Source organism: Marasmius oreades, chromosome 3, assembly GCF_018924745.1.
Source record: "Marasmius oreades isolate 03SP1 chromosome 3, whole genome shotgun sequence".
Taxonomy (NCBI): Eukaryota; Fungi; Basidiomycota; class Agaricomycetes; order Agaricales; family Marasmiaceae; genus Marasmius; species Marasmius oreades.
This window is the reverse complement of record NC_057325.1, coordinates 4,212,629-4,235,368: the sequence shown is the minus strand read 5'-3', so window position 1 is coordinate 4,235,368 and position 22,740 is coordinate 4,212,629. Positions and strand designations below refer to the sequence as shown.

The 22,740-nt window shown below is 46.6% G+C and overlaps 6 protein-coding genes across 7 annotated transcripts; 3 read left to right on the top strand and 3 right to left on the bottom strand.

Moving 5' to 3' along the window:
* Positions 1-4,114: 4,114 nt before the first annotated feature.
* E1B28_006750 (uncharacterized protein) lies at positions 4,115-4,437 on the top strand (the record flags this gene model as incomplete). Its single annotated transcript, XM_043151445.1, has 3 exons — positions 4,115-4,198; positions 4,257-4,347; positions 4,406-4,437. The coding sequence occupies 3 exons, from the start codon at positions 4,115-4,117 to the stop codon at positions 4,435-4,437; spliced, it is 207 nt and encodes a 68-aa protein (XP_043012540.1).
* Positions 4,438-9,015: 4,578 nt separating this feature from the next.
* Positions 9,016-10,402, bottom strand: E1B28_006749 (uncharacterized protein). Its single transcript, XM_043151444.1, has 4 exons — positions 10,199-10,402; positions 9,890-10,132; positions 9,705-9,830; positions 9,016-9,642 (listed from the first exon to the last, which is right to left on the bottom strand). The coding sequence occupies exon 4, from the start codon at positions 9,595-9,597 to the stop codon at positions 9,217-9,219; it is 381 nt and encodes a 126-aa protein (XP_043012539.1). The 5' UTR covers positions 9,598-9,642; positions 9,705-9,830; positions 9,890-10,132; positions 10,199-10,402; the 3' UTR covers positions 9,016-9,216.
* Positions 10,403-10,680: 278 nt separating this feature from the next.
* On the top strand, positions 10,681-12,766 carry E1B28_006748 (uncharacterized protein). Its single transcript, XM_043151443.1, has 8 exons — positions 10,681-10,923; positions 10,979-11,311; positions 11,364-11,639; positions 11,696-11,851; positions 11,905-12,075; positions 12,140-12,173; positions 12,233-12,300; positions 12,349-12,766. The coding sequence occupies exons 1-8, from the start codon at positions 10,828-10,830 to the stop codon at positions 12,481-12,483; spliced, it is 1,269 nt and encodes a 422-aa protein (XP_043012538.1). The 5' UTR covers positions 10,681-10,827; the 3' UTR covers positions 12,484-12,766.
* E1B28_006747 (uncharacterized protein) lies at positions 12,495-14,410 on the bottom strand. Its single transcript, XM_043151442.1, has 8 exons — positions 14,086-14,410; positions 13,973-14,016; positions 13,898-13,915; positions 13,656-13,849; positions 13,460-13,604; positions 13,198-13,405; positions 12,628-13,150; positions 12,495-12,562 (listed from the first exon to the last, which is right to left on the bottom strand). Exons 1-7 carry the CDS (start codon positions 14,202-14,204, stop codon positions 12,991-12,993), a joined length of 888 nt encoding a protein of 295 aa, XP_043012537.1. The 5' UTR covers positions 14,205-14,410; the 3' UTR covers positions 12,495-12,562; positions 12,628-12,990.
* Positions 14,411-15,137: 727 nt separating this feature from the next.
* Positions 15,138-18,085, top strand: E1B28_006746 (uncharacterized protein). 2 transcript variants are annotated; one of them, XM_043151440.1, is made up of 10 exons: positions 15,138-15,445; positions 15,500-15,667; positions 15,725-16,009; positions 16,069-16,228; positions 16,283-16,370; positions 16,437-16,714; positions 16,769-17,008; positions 17,071-17,222; positions 17,306-17,401; positions 17,471-18,085. In XM_043151440.1, exons 1-10 carry the CDS (start codon positions 15,225-15,227, stop codon positions 18,045-18,047), a joined length of 2,265 nt encoding a protein of 754 aa, XP_043012535.1. In that variant the 5' UTR covers positions 15,138-15,224; the 3' UTR covers positions 18,048-18,085. The 2 variants fall into 2 exon arrangements, with proteins under 2 accessions (XP_043012535.1, XP_043012536.1); XM_043151441.1 differs by having other exon boundaries at positions 17,071-17,401.
* NUO78 (NADH dehydrogenase (ubiquinone) 78K chain precursor, 5-prime end) lies at positions 18,086-21,135 on the bottom strand. The gene is made up of 10 exons (XM_043151439.1): positions 20,943-21,135; positions 20,793-20,876; positions 20,688-20,736; positions 20,621-20,638; positions 20,535-20,558; positions 20,431-20,478; positions 19,086-20,376; positions 18,706-19,013; positions 18,403-18,642; positions 18,086-18,340 (listed from the first exon to the last, which is right to left on the bottom strand). The coding sequence occupies exons 1-10, from the start codon at positions 21,022-21,024 to the stop codon at positions 18,247-18,249; spliced, it is 2,238 nt and encodes a 745-aa protein (XP_043012534.1). The 5' UTR covers positions 21,025-21,135; the 3' UTR covers positions 18,086-18,246.
* Positions 21,136-22,740: the final 1,605 nt, after the last annotated feature.

Here is a 22,740-nt window from a genome sequence, read left to right as displayed (position 1 = left end):
TACTCTATGTTACCGGACGCAAGCAAGCACGATAGGTGGTTGTCATTCTCCTTAATTCCGCTTCCACATTGGAGTGACTGCCTGTATCAGACCTGCCCATCTTTGTGCTTGCCACCGTACACAATAGAGCTACAACATTGCAAATAGGAACAACCACAGGGTGATATTGTTATTAGGGAGGGAGCACGTCTCATCGCAACGAGGTGAATCATATGGTGACTTCGAGCAAACAGGATAATGTTATACAATGCCTTGCAATATCCTAAAATTATGGCAGCAATATTGTATCTACAGTACCTACCGGTAATCCGTTGTTCCTCCAGACAAGGGATTGTCGACATCCCCTCAATTTAGTGATGCTACCCATCAGATGTCTTCTCGCACTTGTCTCGCAGTCTAACAAGTACATCTTTTCCCAATCTTTTCCTCTCCATGGGCCGCACACAGGATTGCTGTTGATGGCCCGTCGAGGAATATTTGAAAATCATTGCCTCCCTTTCTGCCAGCTTCCTCCAGAGGTGCTGCAAACTTATAGTTGAACTCACTGTCCCGCTGTCTGTTAAGGATAACAGATACTTTACGCTTATTGTAAGTCCTTCAGTTGTGTACTGTACTACATGAATCTACACTTATATCTGGGATAACACACATACCTGCGTAGCATTGTTTCTCTGCCTGCATCAGGAAAAACTGAGACAGGAATGTATACCTCCGTATCCTTATGTATTGCATGTAGCTCAGGTAGCCCAGTTTACATCCCCCCATAGATGTAGCATTTGTAGAGTCCCATGAGAGAAATCTATTACCCGTATTGCTCTGTATCGCCGCATATTGCTGTGTATACCTGCCAACATGACATACGTACCCACTCTGTATATCCCATACACCCTGTAGATTGACAGTTATGGAAACATATTTGTGAAATATTTATTATAAAATTTTCTTTTTGCTTTTTTCTCTAACTCGCCACCTACTGTACCATTGCACTGCCCACAGTAAGGAACTATTTTAATTTACACTATAGCATTGACTATTGCATTTGTATTTGTAACATATTAATACATTATTTATAACACTATGTCAAAAGACGGCACTACTGAAGTAACTACTGCTTGGAAAAGTATGGCCAAAGATAAGCCAGGTGCTAACAATTTTGATTGCATTACACCCGCGTGTAGGGCTGTACCCACGTACCTGCAGCAGAGCACGTGCTGCTTTCACATGCCTCCACCAGTGCAAAAATGCTGAAGTCCCCCATTCAGGGTAGACATCCAAGTTTCTGGATGTCTGGAGGCCACAGTAGTATGGAGTAAATGAAAAGTGTTCAACCCAATCCTAATGAACACCATGGCACTAACTACTGGTAGCTTTCAGGGAAGAAAAGTTGTGGGGATTATAGTACTGAATCTACTGATACAGAGTTATACAGGGTGTACTGAGCAGGTACTCAGCGCTACGGCTTCTATGAACTATACTGTGACGCCAGTGACGCAATACGGACGATACTGGCAGCAACCAGATGGGTATTGACGGCATGGAGGGGCATGGAGAGCCCAATAGTGACGTGCCGATGTTACGGATTGTGATGTATGGTATGTTATGTACGGTGTCTACTGAGCGTTGGCCCGGGTGTACGGGCCATTTCCCTGTTTCCTGATGTGGGGTTTCATCCCTTCAAGTTACCCCGAAGCCTCCCAATACTACTGTTATGTGCTGGAATATGGTCTTCTAACACATTCGTGATGGTGTACGTAACGGTGGTACCGACGAAACTGCACCTGTAATGTTCACCGTACTCTGGTCAGTCTACAGATTGTACGTATGATATCTGCAATACCAAGAGAGGGTTTTCATTCAGTCGGAAGCGCCTGCTACGAGGCCACCGATGAGTGTGCCCAATGGTTTTGGCGATGTTATGAATTCCTAGCGATATTTTCCCACAAATTCCGTAGATTGGTTTGTGGCCATTACTAGTACGCATGTCTATTCGCCCGCTCGAACATTCCAGCGCAAAGACCAGTACCAATTGTAACCAGTGCTTCTGATGACTCCCGCTAATGCGACTTAGTTGACTATGTTACAAGGTTCTTTTTGCACTTTAAAACAGTGCTACGGAGCGATATTTATCGTATTAAGGACTAGAGTGAGCCCGAATTGCTAGTTAAAGCTAGTGCCGCTAGTAGAATGTGCCATAGGCGCAGCTAGACCAGTTAGAGAGAGCCGTAGATCGTGTCAGAAAACTGTATGACCGTTCAAAACCTGTAGAACACTATGAGCAGAGGACTTAAGCGGTAATCCACTGAGTTCTACTCTCTACATTCTACTATCCACTGGCATATCAAGGGATTGTACTATTAGAAGACTTGTAGTCTTCACAGAACTGTTTGTAGCAGAACTTAACAAAGTCAAAAGACCTTCATACTAGGAGTACCTACTTCTACGGGGGATTTAGTTGACAAGAAATCGGACATAGGATCACACAGATTAGGAGAAATTTGATATGACCGTAGATCGAGTCCCGATCTAAGGAAAAGACAAAAAGACATGATACAGATCCCAGATCACAGATAGAGTACCTAGGAACCAGGCAGGAATGAACAACGGATCTCGGAGTCCACGCTGTTCATGTGCTACGGCGATTCGGAACTCTGGATCCATATGCTGGAACTACTTGGACACACAAAGTCCATATGATTTGATAACGTCGAAATGCAGGATAAGGTCTGTAGGCAGGAAATACCATATGGTACGCCTATGTAGGTCCATTCTACATGCTGAAACAAGAATGAAGAACGGTCCAGATTGGTCCAAAACATATGATTCGAATACGGAAAAGCTCCGTAGACAAGATTCTGCACATGTAGCAGTCCCTAGCGATAAGACTCCGCATGGATTCGTAGCTACGGTGCATTATTTTTAGAGATGAAACAAGTAGAGATAGGATTACAAAGCTAGCGTAGAAGTAGTATAAAAGCAGCTCATGTATCCGTAGATAAAAAAGTACTACCCGTGCGTAGGAAAGTCCTGAGTGGGTTGCCCGTGAGTAACTGCTCTTGACACCAATAGAGAGATTTGCCCTGTCTTTGTGCAGTGAAACGATAAGATTTGATTTGAACTATACGAGACCGTCGAGGTCAAAACTAGAGAACTATTCGTCTGTAGGCCACCAAGGTCTTGATTACTGTTTCGTGATCCGTCGAGGGTCTTAGCGTTCGTGTCCGCCGAGGACTTAGTTTTCGTGTCCGTCAAGGGCAATAGTCTCCAATCGTTCGAATTAGTCTTACCGTAGACGAAATTCATAGTCCCACTTAGTCCACTGGACAATAAACAGAGCCCCTACAAACCTTAGAATCCCGTAGCTGTGGTGTTTTTACACTTGCAGTTACACATTGATTTCATAAAAACCTTCATACGATATTGAGACTGTGATCTTGTGCGTAACCTTTGCCAAGCAGTCCACCCTTGCAATCTTTCCTGGTGTGTAGAGTTATTGATAGACTTTACACGGAGGTTTACTAGTTTTTGGGTTGATTTGGTGTTGGTGCTACTCCCGTAGCTCTGATATCAGGTTGACTCTTGAGTGGTATACTTCGCCCATTACCGCATTGTAACCTAGAAAAAGAGGAAGAAAAGCCTGTTCGATGATTCCCCTGAACAAGTCGTCCTTGCTTCACCTTCTGCAACCATAGCTAGGTGGTTAATCTCGCCAGTTGTGGAAAATGTTGCTCGAAGCCTCGTGGATTTTGCTCATTGGTGTATGCTTCTCTTCTGGTAAGATTGTGACTGGAGTAGGAATGTGAACGATGAAAGAAGAAAAGCTGAGTGTAGTAAGCACTCACAAAGCCATAAAGCCATCTCCAACCATCTTGCACCAAGAGCCCACGACACAACTGCTCCCCACATCTGTCTCCGAGTGAAATTCCTCTTCAACGATGTCAGCGGTGCAGTCAGGGAGATTCACTCGCGCAGTCGGCATGAGATAGTGAAAATAATGTTATTACAGTGACGGATATAAAGTAAGAATTGTTCACCTCAGGCAGCATTCTGACAGCTAACGTAAGGGTCTGTTAGACCCCCACAGGGACCATGAGAAAAGGGTCTAACAGGCCCCTCTATGTCGTCAGGAATGCTCGTCACCGACCTGGAATCCAAGTTTGAGGCTGCCTCCACAGGGAACAAGTTGGCATGGCTCAATTCGGTGCGTATGTATTGTTATTCTGAGATGTCCTACCTACTATTTACCTGCTCCATTGCAGCGCCCTGCACCTTCCTTCACTCCCAAAGACCTCTTTGATTCTCAATTTCGGTGGATACTGCTTTTAAAAGTTGACTACATGACCCAACCAGGTGCGCTCTACCGGCTTTCAACAACCGCAACTCCTCACGACTCATGCCACCTCCCTAGACTTCCAACGTCGCCCTAAAATCCCTCCTTGAAGTGCACCTTTCTCGACGTTGGCCTGCAACAATGCCGCTAGCTAGTCGGACATTATCACTACTGACGAGGATGTTTTCAATGAGGTCGTTGAATAAAGCGGCATGGGGCATGTTCAGCTGTTGTCCCCGTTCCTAAATGTTTTACCTACCCCCCCCCCCCCCCCCTCCCTCATGCACCCCCTGGAAGTCTCCAGCTACTCTACGTTTATGAACTGCCGTGTGGTATGCCAATGTGATAAGATAACCTAAATTGATAAGATAACCAGCTCGAGCCGCAGCAGTCACTGCGACACAGTAAACAGTTCTTTGACTCTCTTTGTTGGCCAGCTGCAAGGAGCAGCTGTCACACCTAAGGCCCTGTTCAGTAAAAAAAAGCTGCAGCTTTTTCACAGCTTTTTGATAGCGTTTGGCGGTAGCTTTTTGGTAGCTTTTCGACAGCTTTTTGATAGCTTTTTGATAGCTTTTTGATGTAGTCACGGCGTGATATGCGGCGACCTCGGGGTGACAGTAGTAGTACAAACATGAATAAATATCAATTGCCTTTTTTGTACATGAATCATCGGACAGCTGTCATTGATCAATCAATGCCTCTTCAACGTTCCCCAGTGCAGTACCATCAGTCCCTGCTTGTCCTTCTTGCTGGACATCTATTCCAACTAGCTGGCTATGCAGCTGCTCTCTATCATATTGCTTTCACTACTGTCATTCAGCCATATCACACCTCTGCACTTAGTGGACAAGCCTGGATTGAGGAACTTTGGGAGGGGCATGAGGATAGAATAGCTCATGAGCTTGGGGTTCGGAAGCATATTTTCAATATACTCCTCTCAGAGTTACGCTGGCTAGGAATTGATGACTCCCAACATGTCAGTCTAGAGGAGAAACTTGGCATTTTTCTCTATACATGTACAACTGGGCTATCTGTTCGCCGTGTTGGTGAACGATTTCAGCGGGCAAATGGAACCATATCACGGTTAAGTGGTACATATTGATACATTATAGTGGCACTAATATGAAAACTAGATACTTCAATGAAGTACTTGATGCATTTACAGAGCCAGATTTCTATAACCGATATGTCTGCTTGCCAGATGCCAATGCACCAACCCCTTCATATATTCAGAACAACCCCAAGCTATTTCCATTCTTCAAGGATGCTATTGGTGCAATGGACGGGACACATATCTGTTGTTGGCCTTCAAAAGAAGAGCAGGATCTGGCACGAGATCGAAAGGGGCAATTATCACAAAACTCCTTGATCTGTTGTTCATTTGATATGCGATTTCAGTATGGAGTTACTGGCTATGACGGGGCTTCAGCAGATGCTACAATGTATGCTCAGTCCCGACTAACTGATCTCTACATTCCAGACAGCAAGTACTACTTAGCAGATGCAGGATTTGGAATATGTGATTATCTTATGGTGCCTTACTGTGGTGTATGGTATCATCTGAATGAGTGGCAGAGGGGTAGTCTGTGGTATGTTTCTGTTTTACATGTGGCTATATTTCTAAGAGGCTTTCAGACCCATGAATCGGGAAGAACTTTTTAATCTTCGACATGCACAGGCCCGTAATGTTATAGAACGAATTTTCGGAGTCCTAAAGGCGAAATGGGGAGTTCTGCTTCATCCCGTTCGATATTCAATGGGGGTCCAAGTTCGGATTCCACTAGCATTAATGGCGATTCACAATCTTACAATGGAATATGATCCGGTCAAGTCACTTTCAGCCATTCAAGATCCAATCGAGGAGTTCTATGACCCTACTGCTGAAATGGAGACTAGTGACTTGACAACCTCTATGGTTGTATCAGATGAGGAGTTTGAAAGATCACTTCAACGACGGGATGCTATTGCACAGAACATGTGGGATAGCTATTTAATAGAACTGGCAGAACGCGGTGAATAGTAACTATGGATATGATGGAAGGTAGAGATCGAATGGAGGAATGGTTAACATAGTATCTGAAAGCAAATCATAGTACGGTGGGATGGTAATGTTAAGTTTACGGAGAATCCAGGTTTGTCGGAGCAGTTTATCCTTGGGATCCATGCTCCGATAAGAAACAACTGCAGCTTTGTCCTTCTCAAACAAGTCCTGTAACTGGAGACGGAGATCCAAGGGAAGCCAAACCTTTTCACTGTCCAAAGCTTTGATAGCTCCTGCAAGGCGACTTGGGGTATCATTTGCATTGTTCCCCTGCGGCGAGTTGAAGAATGCGAGAGCATGCTGATTGAATTCGGTAACGCCACTACCAATCTGTGCGAGAGCAGTAGCTGCTTTGGCACAGTGATCAGATGAGGCTGGAACACGCTGGTGACGGGGACCTGGGGTGACAGGTGTTTGTGGTTTGACACGCTTGTCCACTGACTTCTCCTTCGGAAGTGGCGTTTCGGAAGCACCGCATTTTCGGCCAGTAGATGCCGACTCGGACACAACTGTAGCAACAGTGGTGGTTGACAATTTCCTGGACAACTGAGAACAAGTTACAATATTCAATACAACCTGTCATATGAATAGAAGACTCACAGTGGATGTCGCCTCTTTATCTGCATGAAACTGCTTATCCATCAATTCATTGTCCCAGTCTGGACTGTCCAACCTTGGCAATACAGTTGGTTGAGAGTATTCCTGCTCTCCAGCCTCCTGAGAATTCGCATTGCTGGCCACCGGATCAGCTCCTCCAATCCCAACCTCATCCCCATCCTCACTCTCATCCAACTCATCCTTGTTCTGGGCTCGAGTCTTCCGGCGGCCAATACGACATATATTCATCTGTTTGGGAAGAGTAGTATTCAGCGGCATGAGAATATCGAAGTGGTGCTGGTATTCATAGCCCTTGTTCCGGAAACGCGCCGCCCTCGGATTGACCTTCATGTACTCAAGCCAGTTTTGCTCACGTTCGGGTGTGATGTTGGCCCCCTTTTTTCGGTCCCAGGGTGGCCACCCAGACTTATGATTGATTTTAATGACTTCTTCCCAGTCACGTTTGATCTAGAACGTAAAGAGAAAAGTCTCAAATGAATAGAAATGTCAAAATTGAATGAACTGTCACGTACTGTCCCATACTTGTCCTTACAGCCTTTCCCCATTTTATTTGCTCCGATTTCAGGTGGATTTCAGCTCCTCGGCAACCTCGTTGAATACTGCGACCTTGAAATTCCCGCCTTCTCCAATTCTGTCAACCCGTTTGACGAGTCCTGCCAGCAATGTATCCACATCACTGTCAGTCCATATGGCGCGTAGCTTCTTCTCTTGGTCCACGGGTACAGTCTCGAGATGACTGTTGTTGTCGATGGTGCCTTTCTTTTTCTTAGCCATAGCGATAGGCGGGCAGTACGAGGATGCAGAGGATCTGCGAGGACGCAGCGCAGACACGCGGATGTAAAGAACGCATTAGGTAACGTATGTTACATGGTCAGTCACTACATAGTCACTCGTTGTCACAAAAAGCCGCGAGTAAAAAGCTATCAAAAAGCTGCGAAAAAGCTGCAGCTTTTTTTTACTGAACAGGGCCTAAGCTCTGAAGATTGGTGAATAAATTCCTTACTATATCTACACTATACTCTGGGATTCCGGGTGATTCAATTTTTTGTTAACCTTTTCAATCATTGATTTATCCGACATGGGAAAGGTAGCAGATGTTAAGGATCCTTGCTCAAAAATTGTTTTCTTACCCCTCTTCCTCCAGACAGATTGCCATTTTATCATTTAGACAGCCTTGTGAGGAACCATTCCTTGCAGGACTCAATTCCAAGTTGGATCTTCATGTGTATGTTCAATTTGGCTATTTCCACCTCATTGCATCATATTTTTGCTCTTACTTACATGTATATGTGATGATAGTCTGTTCTCATGTATTGAAAGCTTCTCTATACTAAGAAACACTGTAAATATGGTCTGTGCAGGTTTGTGAACATTACTTGGTTAATCGGGTAACTTGGTTACCGGCGCGACATACCAAAACATATCTCTTTTCTACAACACCTGGTGCATATCTAGGCCCCATTCTTGAGAATAAGCATGTCTAATATGATACAATGACTTCCTAACATGTATCTTATTGGATATTAAGGTGATGTGTTGCATAGAAGATATAGCACATTCAAACCCGACTATAAACTTGAAGCACGAGTTGGCTTTGATCTGACCGTGTAACTTCATCATTTTTTGTGTAGAGACAATGGCTACACCGTTCGCCACAAAAATTTAGAGACCGGTTCTGAGTATACCAGAGGCCTCGAAACCGGAAAATAAAGACTAACGACGCTGTACTTACAATGTAATAACAAAAATAACATATGCAGCTGGGCGCTTAACATACGTGCACCAAATTAGTTTTTTGTATACAATATTCTGAATGTCCGTTAATTAATTATAACAAACATAGAAGAACTTACACTACAAAACTACAAACTGCGCCAAAAAATGAGTCACCGGTTACCCTTTACATGTAACCTGGATGACATCCAATTACAAAATGTTAAGTACCAGCCTTCGTCGGAAAGCTGATTATTTGACAGTACCCTAGCTATTCATCAAGTAGAACATCTTGCCAATCGTCATAAGCAGGAGACTGAATCTAACACATGAAAGCGATATATTATATTTGACATAAAGTTTAGATCGGAGGCGATGCAGTATTGTGGGTGCACGATGTACAACTTTAATGTGAACTATGGGAGGACTGCAGGGTCATTCACAGAGGACATGGTGGGTATTCTAAACATCATGGACACAATGTTGGACACCGATTTGCCCTACCACCGTCTGCCATCTAACGCCACGCCCCACCAATCAGTTCTCGAGAATTCCCATCCATATCGAGATTTTGAGGCATCATCTTCAAGGGTGTGTCCAAATAGCTGATGTTGGCGTTGTGTAGAATGTGACGGACATGACAAGAAAGGTGAACTTCAGTAGTCGATCTGAGTCGCTGGTAGGGGCGTGATGGGTCTGGGGTTGGCACGGGTCGTGGAGGGTTGCGCTCGTGGAGGGTTGCGGTTGAAAGGCAGGGAGCGGAGGACCGTGCTGCACAGTAGCGGGCGTAGTGGGTAATACTGGGGAATAGGGGAACCGTGCTGCATGGCGTGGTGGTGCGTAACAGGTAATGTACCTTGACCCGTGTAGACTTAAAGACAGCAGAAGCAGGGTCCATTGAATCAAGAGATGTTTGCGGGAGTAAGGGGAAGGAGCAAGGGTGCTGTGAAAAAGCGGGTAGTTATTAGAACGTCTCAGATCAAAGTGAATAACAACAGAGCGCACCGGTTTGAGCAATGCAACTTGCACGCAGTGGAAGCAGTGTCAAAGGATGACCAGGTCGATGAGGGCGACTGAGGGAAAGTGCGAGCGCAAAGTACCGTGTAGTTTCAGAACAACGTCGAGTTTACGCTGGTAGAGAGAAGTAGGGGTAAGTTCCTAGACAGCGAAGTCGAGCCACGCACACTTACAGCCTTCCATTGGCTTCGAGGGAAAGCCCTGGCCGATGGGAGTGACGGGGAGGACGAGGGATAGGTACTGAGCGCGTATCCTGGCGCAGTCGCAGGTCGTGGTAGACAAGGTAGAAGCCCAGGTCGAGCGTTCCTGACGACGTAGAGGGGCCTGTTAGACCCTTTTCTCACGGTCCCTGTGGGGGTCTAACAGACCTTACGTTAGCTGTCAGAGTGCTGCCTGAGGTGGAATTGTTAGAAAAGCTAGAAGAAATTTGAATCATAGAGAATTTCAAATATTACAGAGAATATATGATAGAATAGACGCACCGAATCTTGAACCTTACGAGTGACAGCTCCACCCTGTGGATGTCAAGAACGAGAACGGAAAAAAAAGAAACTGAGCGGCGGCAAACGACGGAGTTTGAATTGATCACGATTCGAAGTTTAGAATCGAACGGCCTTGGACAGCTTAGAAAAAAAGAGGTTAAAAGGGGGGACGATTTATAGTAGGTGACCTCAGTGTAAGAGGAGGAGGAGACGACGACGATTGCATTATTACTTCATCGCGGCGTGGTGAATAACGCGATGTGACAAAGGTGACTAGTGGCACCTGAAGTTGGCCTAGGCTGAAGCGACGAGCATCAATACGGCGAAGAACGGCAGTAAGTAGTGGGAGGACAGCTTGGCGGAGAGGAGAGCCTGGAACGTAGTAACAGTCAGATCACGGTTGAGAGCGACGCCGTCGGCCGTCAATTTGCAAAAAGAAATCGCTACGGTTTCAGTGCTCGAGAACATGCAAGCTCAGCGCTCAGGGGCCTCGGTGATGGGGGTCTTTTCAGTGTGGTAGGGGTCTTGTGGGTTAATATTTCCTCAGGCTTTCGGTGGTCATGGCCTTTTCGGTCATGCCATGTGGTGTGCTTGGTTACTTATATGGCAGCCATTGGGGCTAGGTGAGCATGCCACTCATGCTATCTCTATCATTTCTATCCACCTTTCTGCAGGATGGACCAGAATATGAAAAACGGAAAAGGACTCCATTTGTTCCCCCAGATGTATGGATATTTTCCTCCTACTAGCCAATCCGAAGTGCGCTAAATACATGTACAGATCACTCTCTCGGAAGTACACGCTGTCGTTCCGCAACACCTTCGCTCCAAGGACACCTTGAAAGGCCTGTCGGTCGTTGCTCGTGACGTCTTTCTTGCTTTCTCGTTGTACACCCTTTCAGAGTACATTCCCACGACTTCCTCCTTTCTCGCGCAACGTATCCATGACACACTTTGGCTGCAAAGTCTCTTCAAATGGAGCCTCTGGGCAACATATTGGCAATGTCAAGGCATCCTCTTTACTTCTCTGTGGTGCCTGTCGCATGAAAGTAGCCACGGGAACCTATCGTCGCGAGGTTGGATTAATGATGGAGTCGGTTTTTGCTTGCACACTGTATTTTTCCGTTCATCTATCTTTTTGGCTATCGTAACTGACTATTTCCAAGTCCTTGCTCGTCCCTTACTTTCCATGGAAATCTTCGCATATAGCACATCACAAAGCGACCGTTTCTCTTGAACGTGACACTGTTTTTGTGCCGCCTACACGTTCTCACTTCAAGCTACCCCCCGAAGCCGTTGCACGAACAAAGGACTACCACGAGATTCTGGAAGAAACACCAATTTATACTTTTTATCGTATGTTCCTCATGCAGATATTCGGCCTTCTCTTCTATTTCGTTTTCGACGCGAGGGGATCCCCGAAACACCCACCCGGAACTAATGTATGTTCCTCCAGCAAGCATCATCCATTCTACAGCTCACATTCTCCTTGTCACAGCACTTTAACCCATATTCTACCATATTCAAACCTCGTGAACGTATAGGGGTCGTCGCTAGTGACGCTGGCTTGCTTGCTATGATCGCCTTGTTGTACTTATGGTCGCGGAACGTCGGATTCGGACAGCTTGCGAGGATATACCTGTTACCATGGCTGGTGAGTGTGGGAGGCAAACCTTGGGCACCCTGTGGCTGATCTTATAGTAATAGCTCACTAACCATTGGATTGTTATGCTCACCTATCTACATCACGCCGATCCAACAGTTCCTTACTACCGTCGGGGTGCATGGACGTTTTTGCGGGGTGCTCTCGCCACCGTTGACAGACCCCTCCTTGGTTGGATTGGTCGTGTCTTCTTTCACAACGTTTCCCACAACCACGTTAGTCGACTCTCTTTCTCTGTATGTGGTCTTTCTTACCGATAGTTAACCGTGATTTCCGAAGGTCTCTCATCACATCTTTTCCGACATTCCTTTTTGTACGTGTCGAAGTTAGATCATTTCTCCCACCTCTCAATAGTTCCTCATGGTTATTCAGACAATCAGCCGGAAGTTACGGCGCGTATAAGGACCGTTCTTAAAGATCATTACAATTTTGATTCGACGGTACGACCCCCCCCCATCCACGTGTCTTTCGCTAATTGTCGTTGACAGAATACGTTTCGAGCTCTGTACCGCACTTTCACACAGTGCGAATTCGTCGAGGACGAGGGTGACGTTGTGTTTTACAAGAACAGAGAGGGGAAGCCTGCCCGAGAGGTTGCTCAACTTACTGGTGATAGTAGATGAATTCGGACTCTCACATTTGTACAAATTTCCATTTGCTTTGTGACGCTGCTTTCTTTGCTTGCATGCTATTTACATTACGCTGCGCGATTTAAGTTAGACCGGTTCATTAATTACTTCAGGAACTTTATAGAACTTGTTGCTCACCGTGTATCCATACTACTAAGTATATCGTGTACTATGCTACCTTGAGCGTAGCGTATTCGGCTTCCTCCAGAGATGCTGCACACTTGTAGCTGACCCGGATGTCGAGCGAGACGGCGTGGGAGAGGCAGTGGAAAACCACCGCCTTTCCGAGAACTTTTTCTTCGCCGATACTAACTAGCCGGCCAACCGGCGGACATAGATTCTCATGAATCACCATCTGAAAGGCAAGTGGGGAAATAGGAGCACTCAACGGCAACTTAATCAACAGACAACCCGTCTGGGACCCAAGTCTAGTACATTTCTCTACTCTAGAGTCTAGCATGAACAAACCATACGGGTAACGCGATTTGACAGAAAAACGGGTTATGCGCACTTGGACTGAGTATGGGAATAATCAAGTGCTATGGATATGAACTTATAATGAAGGTAAGCACCCATTACCACGCAGACATGGAGGATTTGATGGGAGTGAAAGAGATAGTCATAAGCGCCGGGATTGAAGCGTTCTGGGATCCGGTTTGCACTGGAAACATGAGCTTTGACCTTAATATCACGAAAGGCGGAACCTACTACAGCAAAGCACCTCCGGCATAGATGGACGAGTCCAAAAGGAACCACTTCAAACCCATCCCCGTGAGTGTCGTCGCTAGTCCATGTACAACGAACCAATGAAACATCGGGATGACCACGATGAGACTCATTCCCACGAAAATCGTGGTGCGCAGAACGATATGCGTGGGTTTCGCGTATTCGGGATTAACAACAACGAAGACGCCAGCTGAACGGCAAACCAAAGTCAACGACCACATTGAAGGCTAGGGTCGGTGCATACCGGCATTTAGCAAGAGAACAAATAAGCCGTAGAGCCTTAGATGGTCTGGTTCACAGAAGAATCCGTAGTAGAGCAATGGACAGAAGGATCCCAAATTCAGAACGGTGATTCCAACGTAATCGACGGCATTGCAACGAGAGCAGACCTGGCAAATTTATGTGAGGAAACGATGAATGTATATTTTCACAACAAGTACCTCTTGGGATTGATGGGCGAGCGACGTGTGGTATGTCGCACTAGACAGGAAACAAAATGTGGCTGAACCAAAGAAAAAAGAAAAAACCGCCGAGTCCACCCATGTCGTTCGGCCAGATGTGAGTTGTGCTGGCTTCACTGTGATCAGAAGATAGAGAAAAAGTAGCGCGCCCCACAAGTGAGTGTGTATGTTTCCTGGAAATCCAGTCAGAACAGAATCTCGTATGATTCAATTCCTCTCACCGGTTTCGTTATGCAGATCTGTTAATACTTTTAGGTTCAACAATGAAAATGTTTTGATAGTTGAGGAGTACGCACAAGCATAGACGGAACGAATGCAACCTTGCCAACTCTCTTGCGGCCTAAGTTCCAGCGTGGATAGTAAGGTAACTTTCATAAGGGCTTTCAGCAAACCCAAAGTAAACCCTTACCTTCGGTATCCAGTAAGAATATACATGTTATCATGCTTCCAGCTTGGTAAATTGTGCAAAGTGACAGTCCGTTCAAGGTGAGGGTTTCTGCCATTTGCTAGCTTGGAAGTCGGGGTCATGGGTCAAAATCCTTGCAAGATGAGGGAGGGTTTAGGGACAGAGAGAAATGGCTGGGTGAGAAATGGCAGGTTGTTCAATTTGTACAGATGCAGATCTGACAGGGTCGGTGGAACCTGTTATGTAGGTGTATACCATCACTCATGGTTTCCACCGAAGACACCGATACTACCGATACCACCACCGAAAGAAAGAGAAAGAAAGGCCCAAAGGGGACATGTTCTCAATCCCGAAACTCAAAGAGAATATTCATCGATTGATAAGCGAGGTGTGTACTTACACGGCTGAGGCAATGCGAGCTGGCCCGTGCCGCGCATGTAGCTTCTGAAAGACGAATGTGCACACGCATGCATTGTTGTATTGTAATACTATCGAGATGCCTATAGCTTGTATACTTGATACATTTGGATGGTCTTCGCAAATTTCAACGATATTTTACCCAATTCTTGCCCATTCCGGATCCCGAGCATCGAAAGAAAAGTGAGAAAGTTGATTGAGTAGTCATCTGGGATTCCTTATACATCCTTCAAGCTTCCATATTATTGATACACAGCACTCAGCCATACCGATTCGCCCAGCCTAAGCATTTAAAGGGTTGTCAGGTCAGGCCCAGTTGGACTAGGTGTTGGATAAATCTTGAGTTGAAAAAGCTAAACAAATATTGAATCAGAGGGAAGCGGAGAGTATAGTGTGAATATAGAGACAGAGATGTTCGCCGAGTTTCAGGCCTTAGAACTGACAGCTTCCCTGACTATCTGGTCGCCGAGGAGTATCGCGTCGGTTGAAACGTTGGCGACCTTCGCAAACAGGACAACATGCGAATCGGCATTGATATTAATCCTTTGTATCTTGGGCTGTTAAATTTGAGTCCGGAGAAGAGCGATATCAAGCTTCTGGCCTGATCAAGCGACAAAAGGACGACAATTTGAATAATAGGCAGGAGAAAACGGAAGAAGACGCGCTCAAGGGATATCACGTGGGTGCCTGTGGGCTGGCTCTTGTTTCGTTTCCCTCTCAACTCCATGAGTCTAGACTCGTCCTTCGTACTAGTCCCCAACTCAAAACCAGAGATTTCCTCTGTAGACTCATCTAATCCATCTACGCTCTCCTCTTATACCCCAGGATCCTCAGGAAGCTACGCCCACGACTGGTCTGAAATTCGGATTTCAGGACGCCACTTCATTGACAAGTATGGACGCGTTTGTCACTTGCGGGGCGTAAATTTATCTGGCTCTTCGAAGACGTGAGTTGTGGTCATATTGCGCTGCGCGTTCTTGACTGACTTCATGATCCCAAGTCCAGCAAACAACAACGAAACTTTCCCAGCCAACGCCGAAATCGCCATCTTTGTCGACAGACCGATTCCTTTGAAAGAAGCTCACGAACATTTTTCGCGTCTTCGTCGATGGGGATTTACGTTTGTTCGGTTTTTAGTAACTTGGGAAGCGGTTGAACATGCTGGACCGTACGTTGTCCTGGCTCGTCTCATTGCCGATGCGCTCTTATCAGAACTCGATTACAGAGGGATATACGATACTAATTATCTGCAATATATCCGCGGCCTGCTTCAACTGCTTCCAAAATATGGCATGGTGGCTTTCGTAGCTCTCCATCAGGACGTCTGGTCGCGTTACAGTGGCGGATCGGGAGCTCCTGCATGGACTTTAGAATCAGTTGGCTTTGACTTGAACGAGTTGGTCTCGACCGGGGCTGCTTGGCTGAACGGTGTCGAGGGTGGTGGACATGCGGAGGATGAAATGGGATTTTGGTCAACGGGATATCAAAAATTGGCTGCTTCCACTATGGCGTGCGTGTTTCCCTATGTTCTTCCCTTGACGAGTTTGCTGAAGTGACCCGACTGAGCAGCACGATATTCTGGGCAGGCGAGACTTTTGCACCCAAGTTAACTGTCGAATATCGTGGGCAGACGATGAATGCCCAACACTTCTTACAAACTACCTACTTGGATATGTTTGATCAAGTTGTCAAGGCTGTTGGAGATTTAGATGGCGTTATTGGATTTGAAGTAGGGTCTTCTTCCTAGTCTCCCGTTTCCTGCCTCATTAATCTCTTTTACAAGCTGATGAACGAGCCCCACCGAGGATACATAGATCTCAAATCTCTCCATTCATTTGATTACAATACCGACTTACATCTCGGACCCACACGTGAGTTGCGTCGTGATCGTGGTCCAATAAATCCCTCTCTAACCACATCCCTTCTGGGACTAACAGCTTCAGCATTACAATCCTTCCAACTCGGCGCAGGTTACCCAACAGCAGTAGATATCTGGACAAGATCCTTCCCTTTCCCCACACGAAAATCCCACACAGTTGTCCTAAACCCTGACGGTAAATGTGTATGGAAAGGAAAATTAAAAGAAGGGGCTGAGGTGCGTAAAGGAGAGTGTGTCTGGGAAATGCACGGTGTATGGGGGTGGAGCAATGACAAGAAAGAGGCGGTTGTGTTGAGGGAGAATTATTTCGTAAAGCATCCGATGACTGGGAAAAAGGTGAGTCGACCCCCAAAAACCGAAAACCATTTTCGATTTTGACGCTGCCATTAGATTGAATGGTACTCCGACTTTTTCTACCCATTTCTAAACCAATGGGCTGGACGCGTTCGTGACATCTCACCTTCCAAGATGGTGTTTATCGAAATCGTCCCGAACGAGTTTTGCCCGCCATCGTTTTTGAAAGAGGTTCGACCGAAGAATATGGTCTATGCGCCTCATTGGTACGACCTCAAGGCGCTATTCGATAAGGCCTATGGGGAATTTACAGTTAATGTTCAAGGACTCTCAAGGGTGGGTTGTTGGTTTCTTGATATGATTCTGTTAACTGATATAGCGGTTTTGGGCCATTGAAGGGTATGTTCCCGCTCCTCACATTCTACTGGGGTCACAAAGGCGCTCGGGAGAACTACGCGCATCAGATTAGTACCATCGTCTATCATGGCCACAAGCACCTGGGTGAAATTCCAATTGTGATCGGAGAATGTGGGGTTCCGATGGATATGAAGTCAGTCGCTCAATTTTCCCTACTTGTTCCAGTGAAAGAACGAGGATGGCTGACTTGGACTTCTTGTTGAACGTACCAATCAGTAACCGCGAAGCTTTCGAAACTGGAGATTTCACCTGGCAAGCGAGAATGATGGATGCTATGATGACTGGGTTGGAGAAGGCTCTTGTACCGTTTACGTGCGTACCATTTTCTCCTTCCATTCCCAGCCCATCCCGAAGCTCATTCTCTCGGTTTTGCCCTTATAGCCTGTGGAACTACAACCCCTACAATACTGATTCAGAAGGTGACTTTTGGAACGGCGAAAACTTTTCCTGGTTCAGCCAAGGTCGGGCTCTTCCAGCTACACTGTTGGATTATCACCAATCTTCGGCTACGCTTGATAACGGAGGAAGGATCCTCAGTGTTATCGTTCGGCCTTATCCAGGCAAGACAGCCGGGATACCTGGAAAGTTTGAGTATGAGGTTACGACAGGCAGAGTCGTGTACGAGTGGAGTGACTCCTCAGCGACAGCCCTCGAAGCCAATCTGAGAGCCAGAGAGACAGAGGTCTTTGTCCCTTCGATGCTTACGCAAGGAAGAAAAATCCTCGTGTCTGGGTTAGAGGGAGAGGATAGGTACCTGCACGACGAGGAACGCCAGACCCTTTTCATCGTGACCAAAAACACCGGAAATCATCGTGTGGAGATTGGGATTTCACCATCTCCAAGTACGATATTCTTCGTTAATGATTTCTGGAGCGATTGGGGTTGTATGATTGCTGCGATCGGGGTGCTGCTTGTTGCGGTGGTTGTTGGGACTATTGCTTTACATTTTCGTGTGTAGATTTAGAGGGGAACCCTATGTTAGATGTGAATCATCATAAACCAATTGCGTCAATTATTCTTCTATGCTTGTAACCGGACTTGAATTGCAGAGTAAGAATGGGAAGAAAAACACATTAGGTATGTGATGATAATATAGAAATGGCCGTCTTCTTCGAAGACTCGTTTCTTTACAGCTCTCCAACAAGACATCGGACTTTTTATGCAAACGCCGCTTCTACTTGCTTCCCCTCACCAATCCCAACATCTTCTTTAGTGATAAACGCTCTTACACATTGTGCCATCGTTACGGAACTGAGAAACATAGAACGTTATTAACGGAGAACTTGACAAAGTCGAGGGAGAGATGAACATACGCTCGTGATATAGGATCTGTCTGGTAAAAGTTGGTTATAGGTCTTCTCAAAACGGCACCAGAGATCTTGTTTCCGGTCGTCCGTTTGGCTATAGCTTTGAGCCCGGCCAGCGCGATTTCAGAGGAAACCTTCTCTGTTATGTCATACCGCACCAACGTCGGTGAGATCTCCCACATCCGATCCCGAAGTGAGAGGACATCATCGTAAGGTAACGGTGCACCTATGATTTCGGAAAGAGCACTAATATGAGACAACCAAGGTCAGTAAATGTTAAGCACAGGTGAAAGGAAAAGGGACACTAACCGAATGACCTTCCAATCTTCTCTAGAAGACCCAGGTGGAGGGACAGCTGCCCGTCCAAGTTGCGAACGACCTTCAGCATTTATCCACGTGGTCGATTTCTCGGTGTATGCAGAACCAGGTAACACGACGTCCGCCAGCTGTGCTCCTAGGTCACCATGATGGCCTTGGTAGACTACAAAGGCATCTTGTGGTATAGACTTGGGGTCGACTTCGTCAGCGTTGAGGAGGTAGATGAACTTAGGTTTGGTGGTGGTGGCTTTTTTAGATGGAACGAAACCGATGTCGTACGCTGCCGGCCGTGATGCAACCTAAACAGAAGATGTGAGGATAAAGGTGTGAGCAGATCGAGGAATGGGAAGAAACAGAACTTGGAAACGCACCCGCTGCAAAACATTGAATCCATTCCACTCGGGGGTGACAAGCGAGCTCTTGTTGAGCTCAACAAACCGTGCAAGCTCGTTATAGATGGCCACACCGTCGGGGTGCTCAGCCAGAGCGCTTCCGATGATGATTAAGGGTTTCTTCGCTACCTTGAACTTCTTTGCGAAATGACCCTTCCCGGTGATGAAATCCGTCAAAGGCTTGCCGTCTGCACCGAGATAATCGTAACCATAAGTCGTATCTGCCCGTTCACCAATTAGTCCAACTTCCAATCCACTACGCAGCCAACTCTTCCTTATGCGAGAGTTAAGAACTGCTGCTTCGTGTCGAGGGTTGGTGCCAACGAGAAGAATGACATCGGCTTCCTCAACACCGGGGATAGTCGAATTGAACAGGTAATTCGACCGAACGTCGACACCATGTACAGGAGTAGACATTCCACCTACTTGGTCAAGGGCAAGATTATCCGAACCCAACCGGTTGACCAAATCCTTCAAAGCAACCAACGACTCAGTGTCTGCCAAATGCCCGGCGACAGCTTGAACCTCGTCATCCTTTGCACCACTCCTGGTCAGCCCATTCGCAACAGCCTCGAGAGCCTGCTCCCATGTCGCGGCAACGAAACGGTCTCCGTCTTTGATCAGTGGATGTGTCAACCGCTGGAAACGTAACCCATCATAACAGAACCGTGTCTTGTCGCTGATCCATTCTTCATTCACATCGTCGTTCGTACGAGGTTGTATACGCATGACCTGAACACCCCGCGAATCGATCCGAATATTCGAACCAATGGCATCCATCACATCAATAGACTCGGTATTCTTCAACTCCCATGGCCTCGCAGTAAACGCGTACGGTTTGCTCGTCAAAGCACCCACGGGACATAGATCCACAATGTTCCCAGACAGTTCTGAATCCATTGTCTTCTCAACGTACATCCCAATCTGCATATCGTTACCACGCCCTGTGGTACCAAGCTCTTCTACGCCGGCAACTTCATTGGCAAATCGAACGCAACGGGTGCATTGAATGCAGCGGTTCATGGACGTTTTGACGAGAGGGCCGAGGTCTTTATTCTCGACGGCGCGTTTCCCTGTGATTTCGTGGAATCGAGTACGGTCGGAGCCGTAACGCATGGATTGGTCTTGGAGGTCGCATTCACCACCTTGATCACAGATAGGGCAGTCGAGAGGGTGGTTTGCGAGCAGGAATTCCATGACGCCTTCTCGTGCCTCGTGAACCAACGGCGTGTTCGTGAAAACCTTCGAGCCGGGCATGGCTGGCATGGCACTAGAAGTTTCGCAATTATTAAACCTTCCAGCCATAGAGAGGAAAATCCATTACCATGAAGCAACGGGTTTCGGCGACCTTTCGACTTCAACGAGACACATTCTACCAAACATTTATCAGACTAGTGGTCGAGGATTAGAGATGTGGTAGGTGCTCACCGACAATTCCCTGCAATTGCAAGTCTTCACCGCAATAAGAACATATTAGAGACGTGCAAGATTCAGATATTGAGAGTTCTTCGTACCGGTCATGGTAACAAAATCTGACATCCGTTGAGCACCCAACAGAATCTAACAGTAGGTGTAACTTACCTCGGAATGTTTGCCCCTGCAGCCTCGCAAGCTTGGATCAAAGCCGAACCTACTCCAAACGTGGTCACCCAGGATTATTCCCAACAAGTTCTTCAACCAACATACCCTGCGGTACAGTCACTTCCTTTCCGTCTACAGTCAACGTGATATCGGCCTGTCTAGGGAATGAGGTTGTTATCGTTCGACGACCTTAATATAAGAATGAAGAGCATCAACAGAAATTCAGGTCAGGAATCCAGTAAAAAAGTTACACACTGCTGCCTGCTACAGTTTTTCCGATTAGACCCGTTGAAGCTGGTCGCGACGCGACCGTTACTCTGCGCAGCATGCAGGACATAGAGTGAAGTCAAATTTGGAAGGAATCAAGGGCTTTGAGCCCACGGAAGGAGGAATTATGGTAGGTCGGGTCGTCGCTGCGTACGTCGTTGAAAGACGGATGAATACGCCGACCAACCACAATTCGACGATTTTGAGTTCCCACGTGTAGGTCCGCAGCCGGGAGACCGGCGCTCGGTCAACACTTCGATTCTTGAACAGCTCCATTCATCACGAAGCCCGCTAGACCGTGACCAGTGTCGGTTCGCATAATGAAGTACTGTAGTCGAGGTCGGAAGGGGTAGAGAATATTGGTGTGTGTCCCAGTTTTCCCCTACTAGTCGAAGTTGACATGCCTTTGCTTGTTCATGACAATGAAACAGCTGCACGAGCTGCCAAAGGAACTATGCAAATCTGAAATAACATTCAGGGAGAGCTCACTACCGCCATAACTCGTGGTGCTGCCGAAGGAGTTCTGAAATAATGCAACAACGGTTTGATACTAGAGAGCCCCCCACACTTGTCCTTTTCAAGTCCATATTGTAACTTTCTCCTACTCCATCTGCATCGTATGTTATTTAAGTTTACCTTCCAAGCAGCCAGGAACTGGTGCGTTTCACTCTAGGACCTCTTATCTAATACCGTTCCTGGTGTTCTGTGCGACAGGTCAACGGGATGACGAGAAGCTGGTCACGAAGGAACGCTCACGCATACTTCTCGTAGACGCGGACCGACCAGTTGAACACATTTTCGTTTACGGGCCCGTGCCTCGGAGGCCAAGGATCCTACCATTTACTGTATGTTTGGGTTATTTTGCGTCGCCAGAATTAATCGACGCTCAACACGGATCGAGTTCTTTCATTTCGATTCACGAAAACGCCACTGCGTCAATTCATGGAGCTGCACTACTGTCCTAGGGTCATACCCCACCCTGGTGGTGATGTTAATCGAAGCATTGTCTAATTTCCCGTTCAGTAGGTGTATTCACCGTGCCGTTTCACTAACAAAGCATATCGGCTACTGTTCTGTACGTGCAAGCCCGTTGGGATGGCCACTAATAATCATAATCATTTGGTTTTCTTCAGCTTTCCTACTACTTCAAATTGAGGGCTTACGTCGTATCGGCTCTACGTATCACTGTTCGTTACTAATTAACATCTTGTTCAATCATTCCCACTATTCTCCTGGGTGAGTTCTATTATCTAGTTTTGGTTAGTCCACCGCGTACACTAACACGGTCACTTTTCATCTTCGGCGCTGCCTTCTTCATCTTCCGCTCGCATGCAACGCGAGAAGCAGGGGTCGGCTTGAATATCAACGTCAATTTGACAATGACAACGAGCTTGCCGAAGCATGGGACTAACGCGAAATGGTCACTGCACCTGGTGCAGCTGGTCTCATTTCGGTTGCGGTTGATTGAACAGGGACATGGAATTCTTCGCTCTTCTTGGGATATTTGAGGATGGTATTCGTAAATTTCATTAGATCGGATGCCAAGCATTCATCTGGTGCCACCGTCGACCAACTGCCTCCAATTCTCGTCCGTTACCAGGAGGTCGCGGATGATTAAGATATTGGAAGGGCACCAGTGCAATGGAAGTAGTCGGTCAAACCTTATCTGTGGGTGTTCGAACTTTTCCCTTATTTTGCTAAAGATTTTCATGTCTGTCGCCGGCGGCCGCTCATGGATGCAGGTAGGCGTCAATAGGAAGTTATTAGGAACCACTGAGCTCTCACA